The 19,883-nt window shown below is 30.5% G+C and overlaps 2 protein-coding genes across 2 annotated transcripts; one reads left to right on the top strand and one right to left on the bottom strand.

Moving 5' to 3' along the window:
* The first annotated feature begins 3,661 nt into the window (after window positions 1–3,661).
* Window positions 3,662–8,493, top strand: Spase22-23 (Signal peptidase complex subunit Spase22-23). Its single transcript, XM_068771693.1, is given in 7 exon segments — window positions 3,662–3,825; window positions 4,138–4,302; window positions 4,772–4,888; window positions 5,285–5,376; window positions 6,551–6,729; window positions 7,220–7,486; window positions 8,277–8,493. Coding segments are annotated over 7 exon segments (1,050 nt in total). The 5' UTR covers window positions 3,662–3,725; the 3' UTR covers window positions 8,407–8,493.
* A 2,726-nt stretch (window positions 8,494–11,219) lies between these two features.
* On the bottom strand, window positions 11,220–17,577 carry LOC137928803 (FGFR1 oncogene partner 2 homolog). Its single transcript, XM_068771783.1, has 5 exons — window positions 17,308–17,577; window positions 17,100–17,234; window positions 16,446–16,697; window positions 14,699–14,827; window positions 11,220–13,710 (listed from the first exon to the last, which is right to left on the bottom strand). The coding sequence occupies exons 2-5, from the start codon at window positions 17,232–17,234 to the stop codon at window positions 13,597–13,599; spliced, it is 630 nt and encodes a 209-aa protein (XP_068627884.1). The 5' UTR covers window positions 17,308–17,577; the 3' UTR covers window positions 11,220–13,596.
* Between the last annotated feature and the right edge of the window lie 2,306 nt (window positions 17,578–19,883).

Raw genomic sequence — 19,883 nt, 5'->3', positions numbered from 1 at the left:
TATATATATAATATATATAATAATAATATATTATTTTAAATCGTTTAATATTTTAGTCATAGGACTTAGATTGAACATAACGCATTGAATACTAAAAAAATAAAGTTTTATCGTGGTATTTTTTATTGTTTGTGAATTAATTCTTAAACAACGTGTAAATAGTGAAGGGAAATAAATAACTTCATAACTCAGTGTTTGTATGTTTATTACTAATACACCATGGTTTATAATATTTATTCGTTATAAATGCGGTGACCATTTTACAATATATTTTAGCAAAAAAATTGTTCCTCGAACCTTCATATGTTCGATAAATAACACATTTGGAGACTAGGTATATATAAATTAATTGTAGTTCTTTTTACCAACTTATATATTTATAATATAGCAAAGTAAAGATTGCATACAATTATGATAATTAATCACTTCACAAAAGAATAATTTTGCATACAATAGAGGCTTACTCATCTCAAGGAATGACATGAGTATCAAACATCGTGTAAATTTTAAATCTCTTCGTGATTCAAAGCTTCTTGCAGTGAAAGGTATTAAATTTGACTAGCCATTAACATATGAATATTTTTGAACAGGATAATTGGTTATAGATGTTACAACTTCAAATACATAAGCTTATTTGTTAGCGAAACACTTGGTTGAGATATTTCCAATCACTCTCTGTAAAAAGTATTCACTATGAAACTTTATTGAAATACGACAAGCTAATAATTACTTGCAGTACAAAACTTGTTGGTCCCGGTTGTACCCTATCTGGGTAATCCGAATTTTGCAAACGCTTTCTCTTAGCACAATTATTTCTGAACGCTTGTTTCATTTTAGATAGAGTGTTCCATATATTAATCGGCAGCAAATGTATTGTATTTTCACCACTTTAAAGCTGTTACATCTATAACCAATTATCCTTTAGATTAAAATTAAAACGATTCTCATAGTAGTGCAGTATTAAGTAACATCTATGATCCTAAATTGTTTACGTAAATCCTGCAGCCTAAAATATGATAGTTAAATACCAGTATTTTGACTTTTTTTCTCTCTCTCTTGATAATTACAATATAAAATAGCGGTGCATTTGCCTGTGCCATTTAGTCAGCCTATGATAAATGCAAACATCTGCTGGTCCGGTAGCCCGCACGAACTGCTGCTTATTATTTTATACGACAAAAAAGCAATAAAAGTAATAAACAGTAACAGAAAATGCGTCAATGCCTCATGATCACAACTATTCGATGTAAAGTAGATTTATTTTTAAAGTAATATGTCAATTATTATTTTAAAGAATGGTTGGAAGTTGCCCACATCAGCATTTTCTGACGACCTTAAGAAGGTCGGCTGTCCGCCGTGTGCATTAACGTCAATCGTTGCGCTTGTCAGTCCGTGGTCTCATATTAGAAATCTATGGGAAAGCCCTATACTCAGCCGTGGACGCCTATGGCTGAACTGATGACAAATAGAATAAATTAAACTTAATTTTTATTCACACCAAATTCTTTTATAACTTAATTAAAACAGATTATTGTTAAATTATGATGATGATTTTTATTTGGTACAAAATATACATGGAAACTATATTTAATAAAACAACTCGGGAAAATAACAATTTATTTCGACAAATCATCTCAAACAATTGAAGCAAGTGTGCATGGATACGAAAAATAGAAAATAAAATCTCCACCGCATTTATTCTAAAATGAGATCGCATTTATATGTCAGCAGTTCTGTATATAGGTACGCGGTTAACATGTATGCGCTCGTACCCGCTCCAAGCTCGCTGATTGGACGAGGTTAGACAAAATCGGCTTATCGTCCGGGGATGGCGAATGGAGAGTAATTTCATTGAAGAATGCACCAGTTCTGCTTGGTATACCCGATTAAAATTTAAAATAATCTCACTTTTTTAGCCAAGCTTTCGTTAAAATCAAACTTTATGCATGAACGAACCCAGTTTTGACATAAAATTAAAAAATGATATTGGCTTTATTTAAATCCTTTTTGTGTTTAGTACTCTTGCTTACACGAACACAATATAAATAAACATATCGTAAAGTCAATGTAATTAAAGCTCAATTTTTTTATTTTTAATCAAGCACATTATAATATTAGGTCGAGGTGGGAAAGTCTTTTCGTAAATAGTATTTATAAATGTTTTACAATTTTTTTTGGCTGTACTATTTATTTCTAGTTGATTGATGACATTAAAAAGGCAACATTCAAAAAAAAAACGAAACAAGCCAGAAAAATTTTGTTACGAGCTAATTTTCAGTTTTATTTTCTTTCTGCGAAAATGAGTTAATTTAAAGACATTTTAAAATTTCACTTCAAAAGGAAAATATGCAACGCAAGCAGTAAAACAATTTTTTAACATTTATGGATCTATAGCAATGTGACTAAGATCAACACAAAGTTGCTGTAACAGTTTGCGATCCGGAAATTTTGATGCCAAAGAGCATTACAAAGTACATCGCTACGGTCGCCCAGTTACAAAAAAAATAGGAACCATTTTTTTAAAAAAGTGGACCATGATCGTCATATCAGTTAAAACATAGCTGAAGAATCTAAAATAGTCCACAAAATAGGTTTGACCTACTTTATGAAACCTAATAAATTTTGAAGAGATTGATAAAAGTGGATCACGTACGACAAGATCTTGCAGAAGCGTCGCGGTTGAAGGTCGGTACGCCTTCACAGACTAACAAAACTGGGGTTAATTCGCAATCAACTTATTGCTTCGAAGTTCATCACACGTCTTTAGTCACTCGGCTAAAATTAGGAGTTTGGCTGAGAGGTGACAAAGCATCCATCACGGGTCTTTGCACATGCCGACAGATTACTATTTCAATTTTTACAGAATTCTTTATGCTTAGGCTTCCTAGTTTTTCTACTACGTAGACTATACTTGTCGAGTTTTTCTTAATTGTATCATAGGTAAAATATAATTATATGATGTCTTTATTTACGGAATAATTAAGTATCGAATAGTTTTTTCGTTTCCTATGAATTTTTATTAATTCGTTTTTTTTACAGCAAAAGAAACAAATCATGTAATATTTATATTATATATTTTTATATTTTACATATTATACATGTAATATAACTAATTATTAAAAAAATTCGGTACCTAATACAAAAAAAAACTCGCCATTCCAACGTCTAAATTTAATTAATATGTGTAATCTATTATTTTAGGGGAAACTCTAAGTATTTCGAACCCTCTTCATTTGTATTACGCAACTGCAAATCATTAATATTAATTTAATTAATTTTCCACCATATAAAATGATTGTATATTAACTACTTTTACGCTACACGCCAAATATGAACTTGTCTGTTTCGTAACGAATCATACATCGAAAATTATTGGAAAAGTTTACAAAATCAATTTCTGCTTATTCGTAGAACACCTTACTACAAGAAAATCATACTACAAGAAAACCATACTAATTCAAGAAAACTGTTCATATAGTCCAGAATTCACTGCCATCTTTGGTCAATATTGCTAATTGTTTAGTTATTTACTAAAGAGCTGTGACCGTGCAGGGCTATAGATAATAAAGCGATATGATATCAATAACAATGAAATCATTGCAATCAAACCGCGTTAAACCTGTAAAGAATGAAAAAGATAAATTAATACACATTAGAATACGAAGCTAGTGTCAAGATAAAGTTGTTCGTTTATTTTCTTGGTCAAATTTAATGTTAATCTTTATATGACAATAAATAATAAAAATAGTGGTGACGTAAAACACTTGAAGATTTTTCTTAAAATGGAATACAATAAAATTATATTTACGTTTGTTCTTTTTTCGTGTAAGTACATAAATATTTCGTTAACTGATTAAACTTTGTTGCCTTAACGTTTTGAAATGGAAACAACGAACCGAGAAGCCCAGCGCAGGTAATAAAGGTGGAAGAATGACCGTGTTAAGATCGTCGGAAGGCGCTGGGTGCAATCCGCTATCAGCGTCTCCTATTGAAAATCTATGATCAGCAGTGGACTTGCTATGGTTGAAATGATAATATTAAACTTCATTCCAACTTTACATTAAGCTTTCATTTTTATTAAATGATTAACTCTAATGATAATTTATAAACATCTAATTTTTATATTTCGTCGGACAGGCGGTATTGTGGTGTTAGCACAATCTAATACAGAATCTCGATGTTTTCGTTTCACGTGGCTCGGACCGAAGTTCAACAATGAAAGTGTGTTTCTCAACGCCACCTGCCAAGAAGCAACTCGATTGGCAAAGGGAGTCCCTTGTGCACAGCCCCTCGTAGTATCATGTAAGTGTTCACCGAGACCACTCATTATTTAAAAACTGAACCTTTAAGTATTGCTAATACCTAAATTTAAAACTGGCCTTGACTAACTTTTTAGTATTATATTAATTTTATTAATATTTGCAATGGATCTTAAGCTTCTAGAAGCTATACGACTTTAGCTATAGAGCTAAGACGACGGACCGGCGAGAGCAACGTCCTCCAAGGTCTACCTCACGAAGGACAAACAACCTTATTACGGTCAATGGAAGGCGCTGCATACGGGCTGTTTCCTATCGGCATCTAGTTATAAAAATCTATAGGGGAAACCTATGTCCAGTATTACACCTCCTAATATATAATACTACAATTAAACTAAAAAAAAACAATACATGAAGTCGAGAGTCGGACATGATGTTATGTGTACTTGCCGCTTGCCTTTCTTGTATTTCATGTAAGGCGATTAAAAACCGACACTGATTTATTATTTCAGATGACGGGACTTGGCCCGACGTGGAATACATATGGACACACCATCTTCAAGATGCCTCGTGCATATTGGGACAGAACGACGTCTGCGCTAAGTACACTTATTACTTCGACGGACATGGTATTAAGCTAAGTGCAACACAATTAAATAATAAAATCTATGTACATCATCATAATTATAACACCAATTAAATCGTACGTGTATAAGACACGCACGATCTAATTGGTTTCACTAAAAAAATTAACCTGGTTACATGAACTACCGAAAGAAAAAGGTCTAGTCAAGAATAAACAAAGTATCACTAGATATAATACAAATTTCTCAGATATGTACGTTTATTTTCGATACACTGAAAAAAAATTAAATAAGTATAAATATTAAAAGAGCTGCATTATTTCATCTAAAAATATAAAAGGATACAAATTTAATTTCCTCTACACAGAGAAAATAAAAAGCACAACGTCGGCAGACAAAACTAGGTCGAGCTCGTAATAAAACACGGTTTTTCAATTTCAGTGGAAAATTCAACTTATTTGTGCACTCGGGCGGTGGACTCGTTCGGGGAAGCAGTCACCAGCGGCTGTTACCAGCAGAGAAATGGCAGTTTTGTCACTCGAGTGTGCTTCTGTCGTTCAGTGCCGGGTGGCGTGCCCTGTAACGAGGCGGTAGAGACGTCAGTTGTGTCTCTAACGACCTTTGCTCTTGCCATTGTGTTACTTATAAATGAAAATGCACTCGTGACGTGGACTGCTTTGTTTAAATAAAGTTTTATGTTCATTAATTGTTTTTAAGTTTCACATTTTCGCCTCTGTGCTATTCTAAATATTCGTTTTTTTTATATAAATAATACTTATCTTTCGTCGGCAGCATACCCAGTTTATAAATTTTAAAATACCAATTCGGACATGAATATGTATAACAATGTAAAATAGCTATAAGGTTTTGCAATCTCATAATTTTTCTTAAAATTACTATAAATGATTATTATTCAACCCATAGGATATTCATCAAAACTTGTAGCTACCACTTAGTTTTAATATTACTAGCACATATCTTTAGCATTAAATGTAAAATATAATATTCTTATGTCAAATGTGAAAAATGAGATGAAATAATATCTCGCGTTTCACATTTGTAAAGAAATTGTCTGAATGGATTGTTTTATTGTCCCATTTTTGGCAATAAACAGTAATGAGCAAGCATTACTGACTTCAATTTTCATTAGAGCTAATCAATATGCGTAAAACTTTGGAAAAAAATCAATTATTACGGGCAGGGTATATCATGGTGTTCAGGATAATTAAAATTGGAACTCTATGGTAAAAATAACGCCTATTTTTTATTATGAACCAAAATTTTAATATTTCTGTTATATACCCTCTAGCGAGAATGGCCGAAAACGCTAGACGGCATCAGAAGAAGAAAAAAATTTATGGCTACTCTAAAATTCTCTAGAACATTTTCAAAAAATATAACAACCTGTTTAATACATACTCACATTTTATTTCAAACAATTATAAAGAATATATAAAATGATTACTGCAAGAACCTAAATTTTAAGCGTAAATCGGAACGTGTTGCCAAGAAAGACGTGTAGACTTTTCAAGTTTAGGGGTATATTTCAAATATCAACCATCGTGGTAGGTAATAAGGTCTAAATTAAACAAAAGCTTAAATATCGTTGTAGCAAAAATGAAGTTAAATGTGACGTGTCTTTAATGTCATCAAATCGGCCAACAAAAGTAACAAAAATTCTTTAATATCAACATATTTATCACAAAGGGTCACAAATAACATTTGCTACAACAATTTTTTAAAATGTATTCAGTTTTAACAAGAGGGAATGCAATATTAACTTATACTTTAAGTGTGTTAGCATGCTTAACGTTTTTGTGTTTTTTATCCACTTTAACAGTGGATTATAGAACAGCCGCACAAATGAACACTGTTAAGGTAGTCGTGTAAGTATAAAAAATCACGTATATCTTTAATATTGCAATACATAATGGTTTTCATTGAACAGTCATGATAACTAAAACTACTTTCCATTATAGACTTAACAAATAAACTACAGCATATTTTATATTCTTGCCTTAATTTTGATATATAAAATTTATCTTAAAACGATTTTACCGACTAATCGGTGCATTTATTGATTGTGTAACTATTGTATACATGTGTTAGACAATTTTGGTGAGCATTTTATAATTGCACTAACAATAGTGTCATCTGGAAATTCGAAAACACTCACAAAAATACTATAATAAAATTTAAAATTTTCGTTATAATTTCGAATTTAGCTCTCACTTTTCATTTATTACTTCTTTAATACATTATTGGACATAACATTATGTCATGGCAAGCAAGTGAAAATGTGAATGAATCAAGAAATTAGTCTATCAATAAAATTTAAGTTTAGGCATGTTTATAATGACTGTTATTATTTTACAGTAAGAATGTTCCAGATTATGGTGCTTCCAGAGAAAGAAATGATCTAGGTTTTCTGACATTTGATCTCAAAACAGATCTCTCCCACCTTTTCAATTGGAATGTTAAGCAATTGTTTTTGTATCTGACAGCTGAGTATATTACACCTAATAATGAACTTAATCAAGTTGTGTTATGGGACAAAATTATTTTAAGAGGTGAAAATGCATTACTAGACTTTAAGAACATGAATACTAAATACTATTTCTGGGATGATGGAAATGGTTTGAAGTAAGTAACTTGTTAATCTTAAATTTTACCTAGCATTAAGTGGATATTTCATTGTTCAGTAAAACTCTTGTTGCTAAAGTAGTAAGTTTTTGATAGTTGTATGCTGTGAACAGCTAAACTGTGTGAAGTAACTATAAGATGTGTATTAATATTTTAACATCACATTTTCTACAAATAAATATTTTTTTAATAAGTAAAGTAAAAAATCTGTTAGTGATAAAAAATGTGTATTTATGCATTAATTTTGCTGTAGGATGTCCATTGCGAAATATATGCCTTTGTAGGTTTCCAAAAGAACTGGTTGAAAGCTGCCTACAACATGTTTCGACAATCATGCCAAGATTGTCTGGCTACTTTTTGGGTACTCTAGAAACTAAGGACTCAGCAGCCATCTGTTCTGCACATTATGTAGCATATATACTGCTACTTAGCCAATCCACAGGGCTATGTAGTTTGTTTTACATGGCCTATGAATCTTCTCATTCCTGATTTCATAAAAAAGTCCCAAGCATTTCCTGGAACAAGAGACCATGTTTCTGTACAATGTATATTAGTAGTTAATCTAATTAAATACTTTATTTCATAATACAGGTGTCAATTACATTTTCTTTATTAATTTTTATTTAATAATTTTGACTAATATACATCATTATATTAATAAATGTTATTACTAGTTTTGGATTTCGAAGTTTCGGTATTAATTTAAATTTTTAAACATGTATTTTCTTGTAATATAAATAGCCATCTATATGATGTGATTGCAGTATAAGAGTTATTCTTTTTATTTCAGGGGCCATCAAAATGTAACTCTTACTTTGTCATGGAACATAATTCCGAATGCTGGTCTACTTCCTAACATTGAAGCTCTTGGTCAGCATTCTTTCAAATTCCCCACAGATTATACTCAAACTAGAGTATGATTTTTACAAATATTGTAAGGAGTGATAATTTGTTGTCTAGTGTGGGACTTTGAGATAGTCCGTAAGATCTTCTAATATATTACTTTGTCTAAATTTGACTTTTATTAAATTATATTATCCTTAAATGTGACTGAGAACTATATATTCACCATTCTTATAAACTACAAATAGTGTTAAAAATGTTTATACAGACAAGGTACTTTCTATAATAAGTCAAGATTTAGTACTCCACCACACTTACCCAATCTTTTTGAATCATTCATTGCCCTATTTACTCCACACAAACAAAAATATTCGCTAGGTTTTTAATAGTTTGTGTACGTTGAGACAATCTAACAAAAGTAAATATGACCTTTGCTTTAAAACAGAAAGAAAGAATTTTAAGCAAAATTCTCATAAATATCTTGCTTAATACTTCCAAAATACATAAAGGCTTTTAAAATACCTAAACTTCAATGTTCATGTTATTCAAACACTGGTCATGATTCAAACCATTATAAACATAACTAAGCAATTGGTCTTAGCATTAACTAAAGATGCTAATTTTATAGTTAAGTTAATTATCTTATTGTCCCTTCTCCCCAATTTATTTATAATTAGTAATATTCAAATTGTTGTCTTAAGAATGATAATTTTAACTATATAATTCAACTAAAAATCGATGCCTGATTGAATTTTAATGTAATTAAATTTTGAGGTGTAGGAAAATGTACTATTTTTAGTATTTTATAATAGTATATTTTTAAAATACATTATAAGGTTACAGTGTTATATGATTTAGCACTACATGACTACAGCAGAAAAACTTTTACTTTATCATTGCTTTAATCTATCTACATAGGTACAAAGTAATTAAATATTTGTAGATATTAGCAAAATATCTACCAATAAAGTTTTATCTTTGAAAAATGTTTCTTCACCTTTGATGCAAGTGTACAAGACAACAAGACTCTCTTCTGTTAACCATATAAACTGGTTAGTACTACTTAATCATAGTTCTTATAAAAGTTTTATGAACATAGAAATATACATCTGTAAATCAGAGTTATCTTGTGAAACATCCTTACCTGTTTTATATAAATGCATACAATTTAAATTAGCATTTTTAAAATTTTATTTATTTATTTTATAACTACAATTTTAAGTTTATATAAGACCTCACATAAGCATATATATTTATGAGGTAAACATCTTTACATTTTTGCATATGTGTAATCACATGTCAGTATCCATTTTCGGAGTTTAGTTATAACTATCATTAACTAAAATACAGTAATAACAATTTCTAAATTGTAAAACGCTAAATATCCAACAATATTATCTTCTCCATATTTGTTGCTATAGCAGACCAGTGAGATGTCCTAACAGCTAGACTATTTAAATGATTTTGTAAACAGTTATTGAATCCTAAAATATAGTAAAATATTAACTACGGAACAATTTATAACATAAAATACTTATGGTATATATTTCAAAACAGTAATTGTTCTATTTCATATTTTATAAATTTTGTGCATTTGTAAGGTATAAAATCTCATGTTTAAAAATAATTTTAACTTCGATTAGTACTAACTTTTTTTTGTTATTTAATCATATCAAAAACCAGTAAGTTATTGTTCTTTGCGCTAATATGATTGTGTTTTTAAATTTTTGCATGACTTGAAACGCAATTTTTTGGAATTGCAATACAAATGGGCAAAATTCGTCACTTCACACTAATTTAAAGATTCTGTAAATCTATTTTGGTTAAACACTACTTATTGAGGTAAAGAAATCATTAATAATAACTACATGCGCCGCCGATAGCCTCACAAATATGCGCATTTTGATAAAACAAGATTACTTTTTTCTAATGTTACGAAATAATTAACTATGAGACTTCACATTATACATCCGTTAGTGAGTTACATAATTCCGAAGCTTGTACGAGGACGGCCTTCATTACAACTAGAGTTTGCATCTTAAAAGATTTATAGCTGCCACTTGAACCTTCACTTTTTATCGGGCATTTGCTACCGAGCGATAATGAAGGTTCATGTGGCAGCTTCAGATTCATAATTTAAATATATTAAAGAGATTTTACCAGAACCAGTCCCTACTTTATTGCTTGCCCGCCTAGAGCACAGTCCTCTAATATAAAACATTCTAACCAGAATCACTACTATAGTTTTTCTACTCATAACCTCTAACACTCAAAGCTGATCAATTTACGTGAAAAAATACTGCATACTAATTATGTACTCACTAAGACAATAATGAATTGCCTAACGCATGGTTACGGCTTGTTCCTTCAAATTCCACCCATGTCGCATATCCACACACGAAACGATTACACTACGTGAACTATAATTTCAAGAAAGTAAGCTATAGAATAAACACAGTACTATGACCAGAACTTTATATCTTAGTATTCAAGTTTAAAATAAACAATTTTCATGAGCCTTATTTACAAAAAGATTCTGAAAATAATTTAATTTTAATGTTACCGATACCGCTGTACCGCGCTTTAGGAAATCGCGTCCAGGTGGGGGTCCGAGGAAAAAAAGCATGAGCGTCACTCAGTCCTACTATGGTGGCTAGTGTCCTGGGTTAAATTTAGTCTGGTCAAGCTAATCTAAATTGGCCTTTCTAAATACTCATGACAAACGGTGGACTAAGGAAATGGATTGACTGATCCACACCACCCCGCCTTTCGCCGTGCGTATAGTTAAGGCGTAGCACAGCGGTTACGCTAGGACTATAATATTTTCATTGATATTATTCAATATAGAAACTTTAAATTTTATTAAATATGACTTAATAATAGCAAGACATTCTTATTACATATATTTAATCCGAGCTTATCAGAAAACTCTCTCAAATCTTGAGGGCCGTGGTAGGAAGCCACTATGTATAGCGTCTGCCTATGCTACCTAAGAGCGTGGCAGCCTCCAATCAGATGAAAAAAAAATAATGTATATATTAGTTCGTACCGAGACTTTCACATTCAGCCAACTATAAGCCACATGTAACTGTAAATCTCAAAAAAAAAAACAAATCTTTTCAGTGTCAAAAAATCGAAGATATTACCAACTCAAGTTCTGGATTGTACATAATAAATTTTAATATTTGATACATTACATTACAGATAAATAGTAATTCCCACATAGTACTGCGTTTACAAACAACATGTTATTCTATTTATATACTAATCGGAATTCAAGTCATCTAAGATTCCTTTAAATAAAAACAGCATTCAACAAGGCAGTGGCCATACGCCTCAAATAAATATAATTTTTTTACTTTACTTTTATTCACAAAATTTGTTTTCAGAATCTCACTTTAACAAAAAATTGTTCACGTATAACATAGACATTTTATCAAACCTTAACTTCTTATTATTGGAATTTTATTTAGCATATACAACAGTTGCAAGAATACAAACAGTATGTAACAAAAACTACCAGGTTCTTTCTAGAAGTCTTTAGATTAAGAAAACAAATAACGATATCCAATTACTAATCTTGCAGATAATAAAATCTTTTAATTGAGAACATCAGACAACAATGTTAGAAATGAAATACACATATAATTCCATTTTTTAAGCTTGTATAGATCAAACTAAGGTGAAACATAAGTATTATATAAAAACTATGTATTGTCACCAATGCTCAATATATTTTTGTTTTAATAGCACAAACATGACATGATGTTAATAAATGTAACTTTTATTTTAACTGACCGCAACTAAAACACTTCACTAAAATAAAAAAGTTGTAAATATTTCACAAAAGAAAGCACCAATTTAAAGGCAGTATGATATCAGAAGTTCTAAAACATTCAATATTGATATAAGTGAATATTATATCAATTATTTAGAATTCTTTCCTTATAAAGTTATATATATATACACAATTTCATTTTGGATTGCTTTCAATGCAGATGCAATCAGTCCAATTTTAATGTAATTAAAAAAAATAACTCTTCTATTTTCGTTACATAGATAAGTTTTATCTCATATTAGAAACAGAATAGCAATGGCTGAGATGTTGATTATAGAACCAGCATTCCGAACGTGGTAGAATTCTATGTATATAATACATTTTTAAATATTTATTAAAGGTTTACATTTAGAAGGTGCTGACCAAAGCATTTTCGAAAGATTTTTTTTTTATTATTTTAGGCCAGCTAAAGATGGAAAAAATATCAGTTACAAATTGCTTCAATATTTTTTTTACGTTACAGAATCTTTCAATGCAGCTTAATGCATTAATTAAAATGAATTTGTTACCCTTCTTAAATTTTAATAGTTTGCAAAAATATTTTTGTTACATACTGTATATGATTACATACATAATAAAATAGTGAAAAGCCTCTTTAGTAGTTCAATGGAGTCTAAGGAAAATCTAAAATATTTTTATTCATTTAATAGTTATTGAATAATTTTTTCACAGCCAAATCTGTTGCAAATCAATAAAATCGATCAATGGTGATTAAATAATATGGGAATAAAATTTAAGATTCTTCCTTTTCATGCATAATTTTTATATAAATTGTAAAGCACAAAATCTTTTTTAATAAAAGTAAAGTAAAAAATACACAATAGAAAGGCGATTTTTATAAGAATACGATTCCTGCCCGCACATATGTGTCAATATCAATTTACGTAACTTACACTAGTTAATTTTTTCCAAATTTATTGTTTTGTAAAGAAAGACAAAGATATATTTGCAGGTTGCATGTACTCTTTAAGAACACTGCATACAATATCATACAAAAATTTTTAATTAGTTTCAAATTTCTTTGCACATATGACGTCATCTGAAAGAAAATATAATAAATATTAAACTTCTTTATATACTATTATAATCAAACGTAATTTTTTCCGCTGATGCGACACATATACAGTGCCAAATATAGGTTTACAAAACAATTATTTATTTTTCAATGTATGTGCGGTTTTTATGAATCTAATTTATCGCACCCAGAACAAATGTATTTATATATAAAGCAGAATGCGTCGTGTGTGCAAAGAATTATTAATACTATATGACTGAACAATGAAATGTGCCGACAGGAGCTATAAGTATCAACCTATGCGAGAGGCGCAGTGGGCGCATTAGAGGCGCGTGTAGCGCTAAACGAGGCGCATGTAGCGCTGAAAGAGGCGCAATTTGCGCATTAGAGGCGGCATGTATCCGCCGCAGGGCGTCACGCGCTTGTCACGGGAGGTCCATCTGTTTGCACGTGCTTGTCTTCCGTGGGGGGAGCCATTGCTCGCTCCGAACCATACCGCCTTGACAGATCTAACATTTCTCGGAGGCCCTGCAAAATTGTATTTTTAATCATATACATCTCATTTTCTTATCTTACGAATTCTAGATCCACGGACCCTGAGTACGACGATGCAGTATAAGCATTATAAGCTAACAGCATATCTCAAGCTTAGCTTAAACAATGTTACTAGAGATTGGAACAGCTTAAGGGATTTTTTTATATTTAAGCCGTGTGGTCATAACAGAATACCAGAAATAAATGGCATAAACATGGGAACGAATATATGTATTTAAATTATGTTCCTTAAATCGCTGCACCTAATCCAAACACTGATTAATCACTAATAATTAAAATAGAATGGTTGTTATAATTACTTGGATTTTTGATAATACTTTGATTGCACATAAATAACTGTTTAAGTTTGTTAAAGTAACAATTTTCTTACAAAAAGGAGGGAAATTGTTTTCTACTCAGCGATAAATAATTTTTTTTTTTTGCCATTTTCCTAAATTATTTCAAAATCTCTTTGATTAATATTTTCAAAAATGGTCCAATGATTGTAAATTAAAACAAAATCATTTAACGCCGTTTCTTTCAACTTTTATGTTATAAAACAAATACATGCCAACAGAAGCATTTTATCTGTTTGAGAATGGGATTTCATAAGGACTACAATCTTTAAGAATGAAGAAACTAGCAAAGAAAGACAATAGACATTGTGATGTTTTATGTAAAGCAATTAAGTTAAACTTACTAAATAAAATACTTTGATGAATGGAATAAGTGGAATATACTTGAATGGAAGTCATAGATAATTAAAGATAAATCCAAGAGGCTAACCAAATAAGTCACTGTGGCGCTTATTCCCGCCATCGCAGAGCATTGGGTTAATGGAATGTACCAAATGGGATTGAGTATATCAAACACCTGAGTGAGGTTAACAGTGACATATCACATAATGAGGCTTACTATTTAAATGTTAATTAAACTCAATACTTGTCTCTCCACTTGATAGATTAAATTATATCTTTTTTACCTTGTTTTCAGTCATAAGCCTTTGATAAAGCTCTTCTTCTTTCCTAGAGTCAGCATTTGCGTCTAAATTAACTGCTTTGTACATAATGCTTGTCATCTCATTAATTCTCTCTGCTTGCTGACGAATTAACTGTCAAAATAATCAAAAAATAATTTTAATCACTCTAAAACTTTCATAGTATTTAATAGGTTTTAAAAATACATGTGTATTGTACCTGCTTATACTAACATTTATTTTATTTAAACATATAGATCAATTTATAATTTTTTATTTAAGGCCATACAGAAAATTCATAAATTAATTAAACATTCACTGAAAAACTCCCAAGAGAAAGTATTAAGTAAAAAAACTGTTTTTACTTATTAATTAACATCTTTGTACTTGTGAGCAAATCGGAAGTGAAAGTATTGCTATATCTTAGATATGGGGCAGAAAGAGTGCATATGTGTTGATCAATACATAAAAAAGAAGACTTGATTGTTAGACAAATAAAGTAATGATTCAGAGCCTATGAATTAATTAACATGTCTTAGAAATTGCTCAAGCCATGATTTTCACTCTGGCCAAGGGTGCTCACAGTTACACCACAGAGCAACTGCTAAAATCGCTAGTACAATATACAATAAACTCATTAGTACAATGTATTACAACAATACACTACTAGGTTTGGAATTTAAAGTTGTGCCATTAATTATCTTTAAATATTATTTTATGCCAATTACAGAAGACACTCAGTTTCTATGACATAATAGTTTGCTATGGCAAATGCGTTTGTTACGACTGTCAAACAATATACTTATAATTGTTTAAACATATAGGAGGTTTCTATCAAAATTTCTTTCACACAACCACATATCCATGAATTACTTTTATATAAATATAGATAGGTTAACAATTTGATTATTAACAAAAACAATATAAATAAATTAATAAACAATAACGTGGTCTTATACTGAAATATTTAAGAAATATATTTGACCAAAAATTCAGCTTTAATTAACTATTGTAGTGGTGTAGAACAGACATTTCCAAACTATTTTGGATGTTTTCTTATCAATATGAAATACTAGCCAATTTCTAAAATAAATACACTTAACATTAAGTAAATATCACGTATAATTATTAATAACCATTATGTAAAAAAACTAAACAGTACATTATATTTCATATAAAAATATTAGTCATTCTTGTTACAAATCGGTAAGTACACACAATACAACTAACACATCACAAATTCTTTTAATAAAAAATGATTTTTAATTGAAAGGGGTTGATTCTCAGAACATTCCAATTCTCAAATGCAGCTTTTATCTAATTTTTAACCCCTTAGGTTATCTTAACCACTTTAACAATCCTTGATGCCCAGTCATAGTTGTTTTAGAGTTAGACCCAACTCTTATATTAAAGTGTTCAAGTTCAGTCAGTTTGCCAATAAGAATAAATACATCTTTATACACTAGTTTTTTGTTGTTACATAAATTCCTAGTTATTTTTAATTTTAATTTTAACATTTACAGAAAATTATCTATACAACAACAAAATACGGAATGGAGGAAATTTGAAATTCTTTGTATGTAAGTATTTAATGATGATACTGTACCCTTATCAAATATTAAAATAAGCCTCATATATTTTTTGAACAATTTTTTTTGTATGCTTTTCTCAGATATGTATCTACTATGTAAAAAGGATGTACTTTATAACAAATTGTATAATAATAAAGTGTAATATTAATTATTGAATGTACCTCTTGTTGTTTGTCATTTATAGCTGCTGTAAAATCTATCCGAGACTCCCATATTCTTTTCTCTGTGTGCTGACGATATTTAGACATAATTAGTTCCAATGCCCGTCTATGATCTTCCAGTGCAGCTCGCAACTCCCCATTCTCCCTCTGAACATCACGCATCAATCGAGATTCTCGCTCTATACTAGCAATCAATTCTCCTCTAGGTCTTTCTCGAGAAGCTTCGTTTAGAGTATCAACCTCTTCTTTGTACTGAAATGAAACAGTTACAAAGAATATGAATATGGGTTCATTTAAATATAAAAAAATTAGAATTTTTTTAGGCACTTTTTAAAACAATATTTCCATTCAAAAATATAAATAGCATTATTTATTTTGTGCTTTGTTATTCAAATTTCTATATTTTTATGCACACATTAACATATATATATATGTTAACATATTAAGCCACTGTTATAATAAACAAAAATAAATAATAATAGCACATTTTATGCAGCAAAACAAAACAAACTGAAAAAAAAGAATGTTTTGGTGACTGGAATACTTTTGTAAGCTTTAAAAAATAATGTAAAATAAAACAATAATTTAAAATGCGTCTGGGCAAAGTTTATCAATACTACTAAGCAGGCCTACAATAGGAAAGGGATGACATACCTGTTTCATAGTATGGATTTGTCTATATGCTGATTGTGTCTCCGTTAATAAAGCATCTGCTTCTGTTTCTCGTTCCTTGAGGCGACCAGCCAGCCTCTTAGCATCCAAAATAATTTGTTGAATAGTCAGTGACATCTGAAAAAGCCAATATCGTACAAAAATATGCACTCCAAATGCCTAAACTTTTCAATTACTATTCATTACGAACCCTGAATTCCACGACGAACTTTTTCGCGAATAACGTATCATTTAAATTATATTACAATACTGCTGCAAAACACAAAACTTAATTGAAAAATCAAACGACGCACATCAGCTGTTTCGTGATTAGTGTTCGGCGGCCATTAGCTTCAATTGAGGAGGGCCCTTAAGAAATTTTAAAAAGTTTTTTTTATTTTCACAAATACTAAAGCACAACCTAATAATAAATTAGATGAAAGAGAAAAAGAGAAAGTAAAATAATTTCTCAAAAGTTATAAGTATTCGTCTTGTCACGATTATATTTATGACATGACCTTGATAGTCTATGTACTAGTCGATTTGAAAGCAGATTCATTTAATCGGAGTTATCGGCAAATACTTTAACAAAAATAAAAAAAATACAATTGAATCAAAATAATTTTAAGGAATGGAAAATAGTTTTAAGAATTAAAATGTTTTAGCCGATATTTTTTAAGTCTAGCAATTTAGGCTGCATTATTTTTGAATTACAAAATATTACTCCTTCTTATTGGTTTACGATGTATATTTTAATATTTAAATTTGAGATTAATTGTTTAATCAAAACTGAGTTCCCGTTTCAGGTACAATTAAAATTAAAACTGAAATTTTAGAGTACTGTTTGACAGTGTTGACATATTTTCAGCCGTATACATTTTTCAAGTGTAAAATAGTACTGTTTTTATCTAGAGCCTTTGTCCTGCTTACTTAGGTTCCACTTTAAAGTAAAAGATACTTTTTTGCATAATTAAGTATAAATTTTATTTAACTTCAACCATTCAACTTTCGAGCGATCTTCTGTGTCTGGCTGTCGCCGCGCGGCCACTGTTGTTGATAGTTTTCGATCCCAATAGTCACAATGGAGGTTCGCGACATATGGTGGAGTTTCCGTATTTCCCTAAGCGACCTCCGAAAAAATCTGACATCTGTGAAGTTAAAGACGACGGCCTCACCGCGAGTACCGATTTTTGCCCAATGGTGTTTTACTCGATATCGGTATCGTTTTCGGGTAACCATGGGACATATAGAACATGCGATGAAAGTACGGAGATTTGAAAAAACAAGATGGCCGCCGAGATCTTGTATACCCGCGTTCGAGCGCTCGCTTCGGGTTCGAGTAGTCGGTTTTGTGAAATTTCCGCTTGTCCTTTCCGGAATCGACCCCCACTTTAGGAGCCCCCGAATAAAACCTGCAAAAAATTGCATTTTTTCAAATTCTAATATATCGCAATCACGACATCGGAGCTTTAAACTTCTAAGGACGCAGTCGTAAGACTCACTGAAGTTTTTCACCCCTCGCTCGTATAAATTTTTCATTTGAAAAAATTGCGAAATGTGAGAGTAACTGGAAGATGCGTCGCGGTCGTAGTAATGAAATTTGACCGTTTTCGTTGCCGTCTACTTGCGACACTGTCCACAGGATTTTTTTTTCGAATTTATTATAATTTATATTCGAGTCTCTCGCCCTGAATGTAGGACATAGAAGTTGCTAATATATGAGACATTTTTTAAAAACTTCATTGTACTCCACAAACATAGGATATCTAGTGAATTCAAGATGGCGGCTGGGCTGTATACATAGATTTTTTGGATTTTTAATTTTTTTGCAATATCCGTGTCGTTTTTTGTTAATTATTAAATTAACAATATGGTTAATATTAAAAAATGAGAAAAACGAAATGGCTGTCGAGATATTCGAGTTTGAAGTTTGTTGATTTCGTAGGTGATCTTGCGGGTTTGCATCGTGCAGGATTATGAATGGAATTTTGAAATACTCTTTTCATCTTCTTTTGGGTGTTCTGAATTTTGACAGTTGTAAAGGATTTTCTTCTGATATCGTTCTTAATAGTTGTACGTATAATACCTATTTACAATATTATTTGAAAGTAAAATAAAGTCATCAAATTTTTCTTTTAGATCAAAGCAGGCGTAGCCTAATTCAAAGATCCACTATAGTTGGGGTCTTATTTATTCCAGGGCTAAAATAAATATGTATATCAGAGCAAACACAACCATTACAGGTTTAAATTTAATATCTAATAACATTTATTTTTAATTATTTTAAACAGCTACTGCTACTCAGCAACTAAACTGTCACTGAATAACTTTGCGTAAAAAATCTAATAATCGATCCATGAATAATAGAAGTTTCAGTGTTTGATGAGTATTTTTACAGAGTTGTTTTGTAATTTAAACGATCACATATTCCCATATCGGTCCAGTATTGAGATTTACCAATCAATAGTCGGCGTTAAAAGATGGCGCGGATTGACGTTTTTACTTAGTTGACTTGACTAGCCTAAAAACCATTATTAAAAAGTTAAAAATAAAGATGGCCTACTTAGGTAGTTAAGAAGTAAAAGCAAAGCAAAATATCTGTAATAAGTTTTTAAATATTCTGTTAAATGCACGATTTTTTTTTACTTTTGCTGCGCAATCGCATAAATAGGGCCCGCTTCTGGATAGAAGCAGTTACATATAGTTAAGAAGAAACTAAAACTATTAATAGCAAAACAAAATAATAAAAATTGTATTATTTTGTTACACACTTAAAACATTGTAAAT

Source organism: Battus philenor, unplaced genomic scaffold (genome assembly GCF_028537555.1).
Source record: "Battus philenor isolate CCGP_79_NKW_IND1 unplaced genomic scaffold, ilBatPhil1.0.hap1 SCAF_4, whole genome shotgun sequence".
NCBI lineage: Eukaryota > Metazoa > Arthropoda > Insecta > Lepidoptera > Papilionidae > Battus > Battus philenor.
Note: the sequence above shows the minus strand (reverse complement) of the source record. Positions and strands in the feature narration are given on the sequence as shown.

Bases quoted from the DNA above. Each gene is read 5' to 3' on its own strand.
- LOC137928803 (XM_068771783.1), bottom strand. From the start codon at position 17,234: ATGTCACTGACTATTCAACAAATTATTTTGGATGCTAAGAGGCTGGCT. The intron at 16,698-17,099 runs GTATGTCATCCC...GTTTCATTTCAG, and splicing joins AAATCCATACTATGAAACAG to TACAAAGAAGAGGTTGATAC. The intron at 14,828-16,445 runs GTACATTCAATA...TTATTTTGACAG, and splicing joins TAAATGACAAACAACAAGAG to TTAATTCGTCAGCAAGCAGA.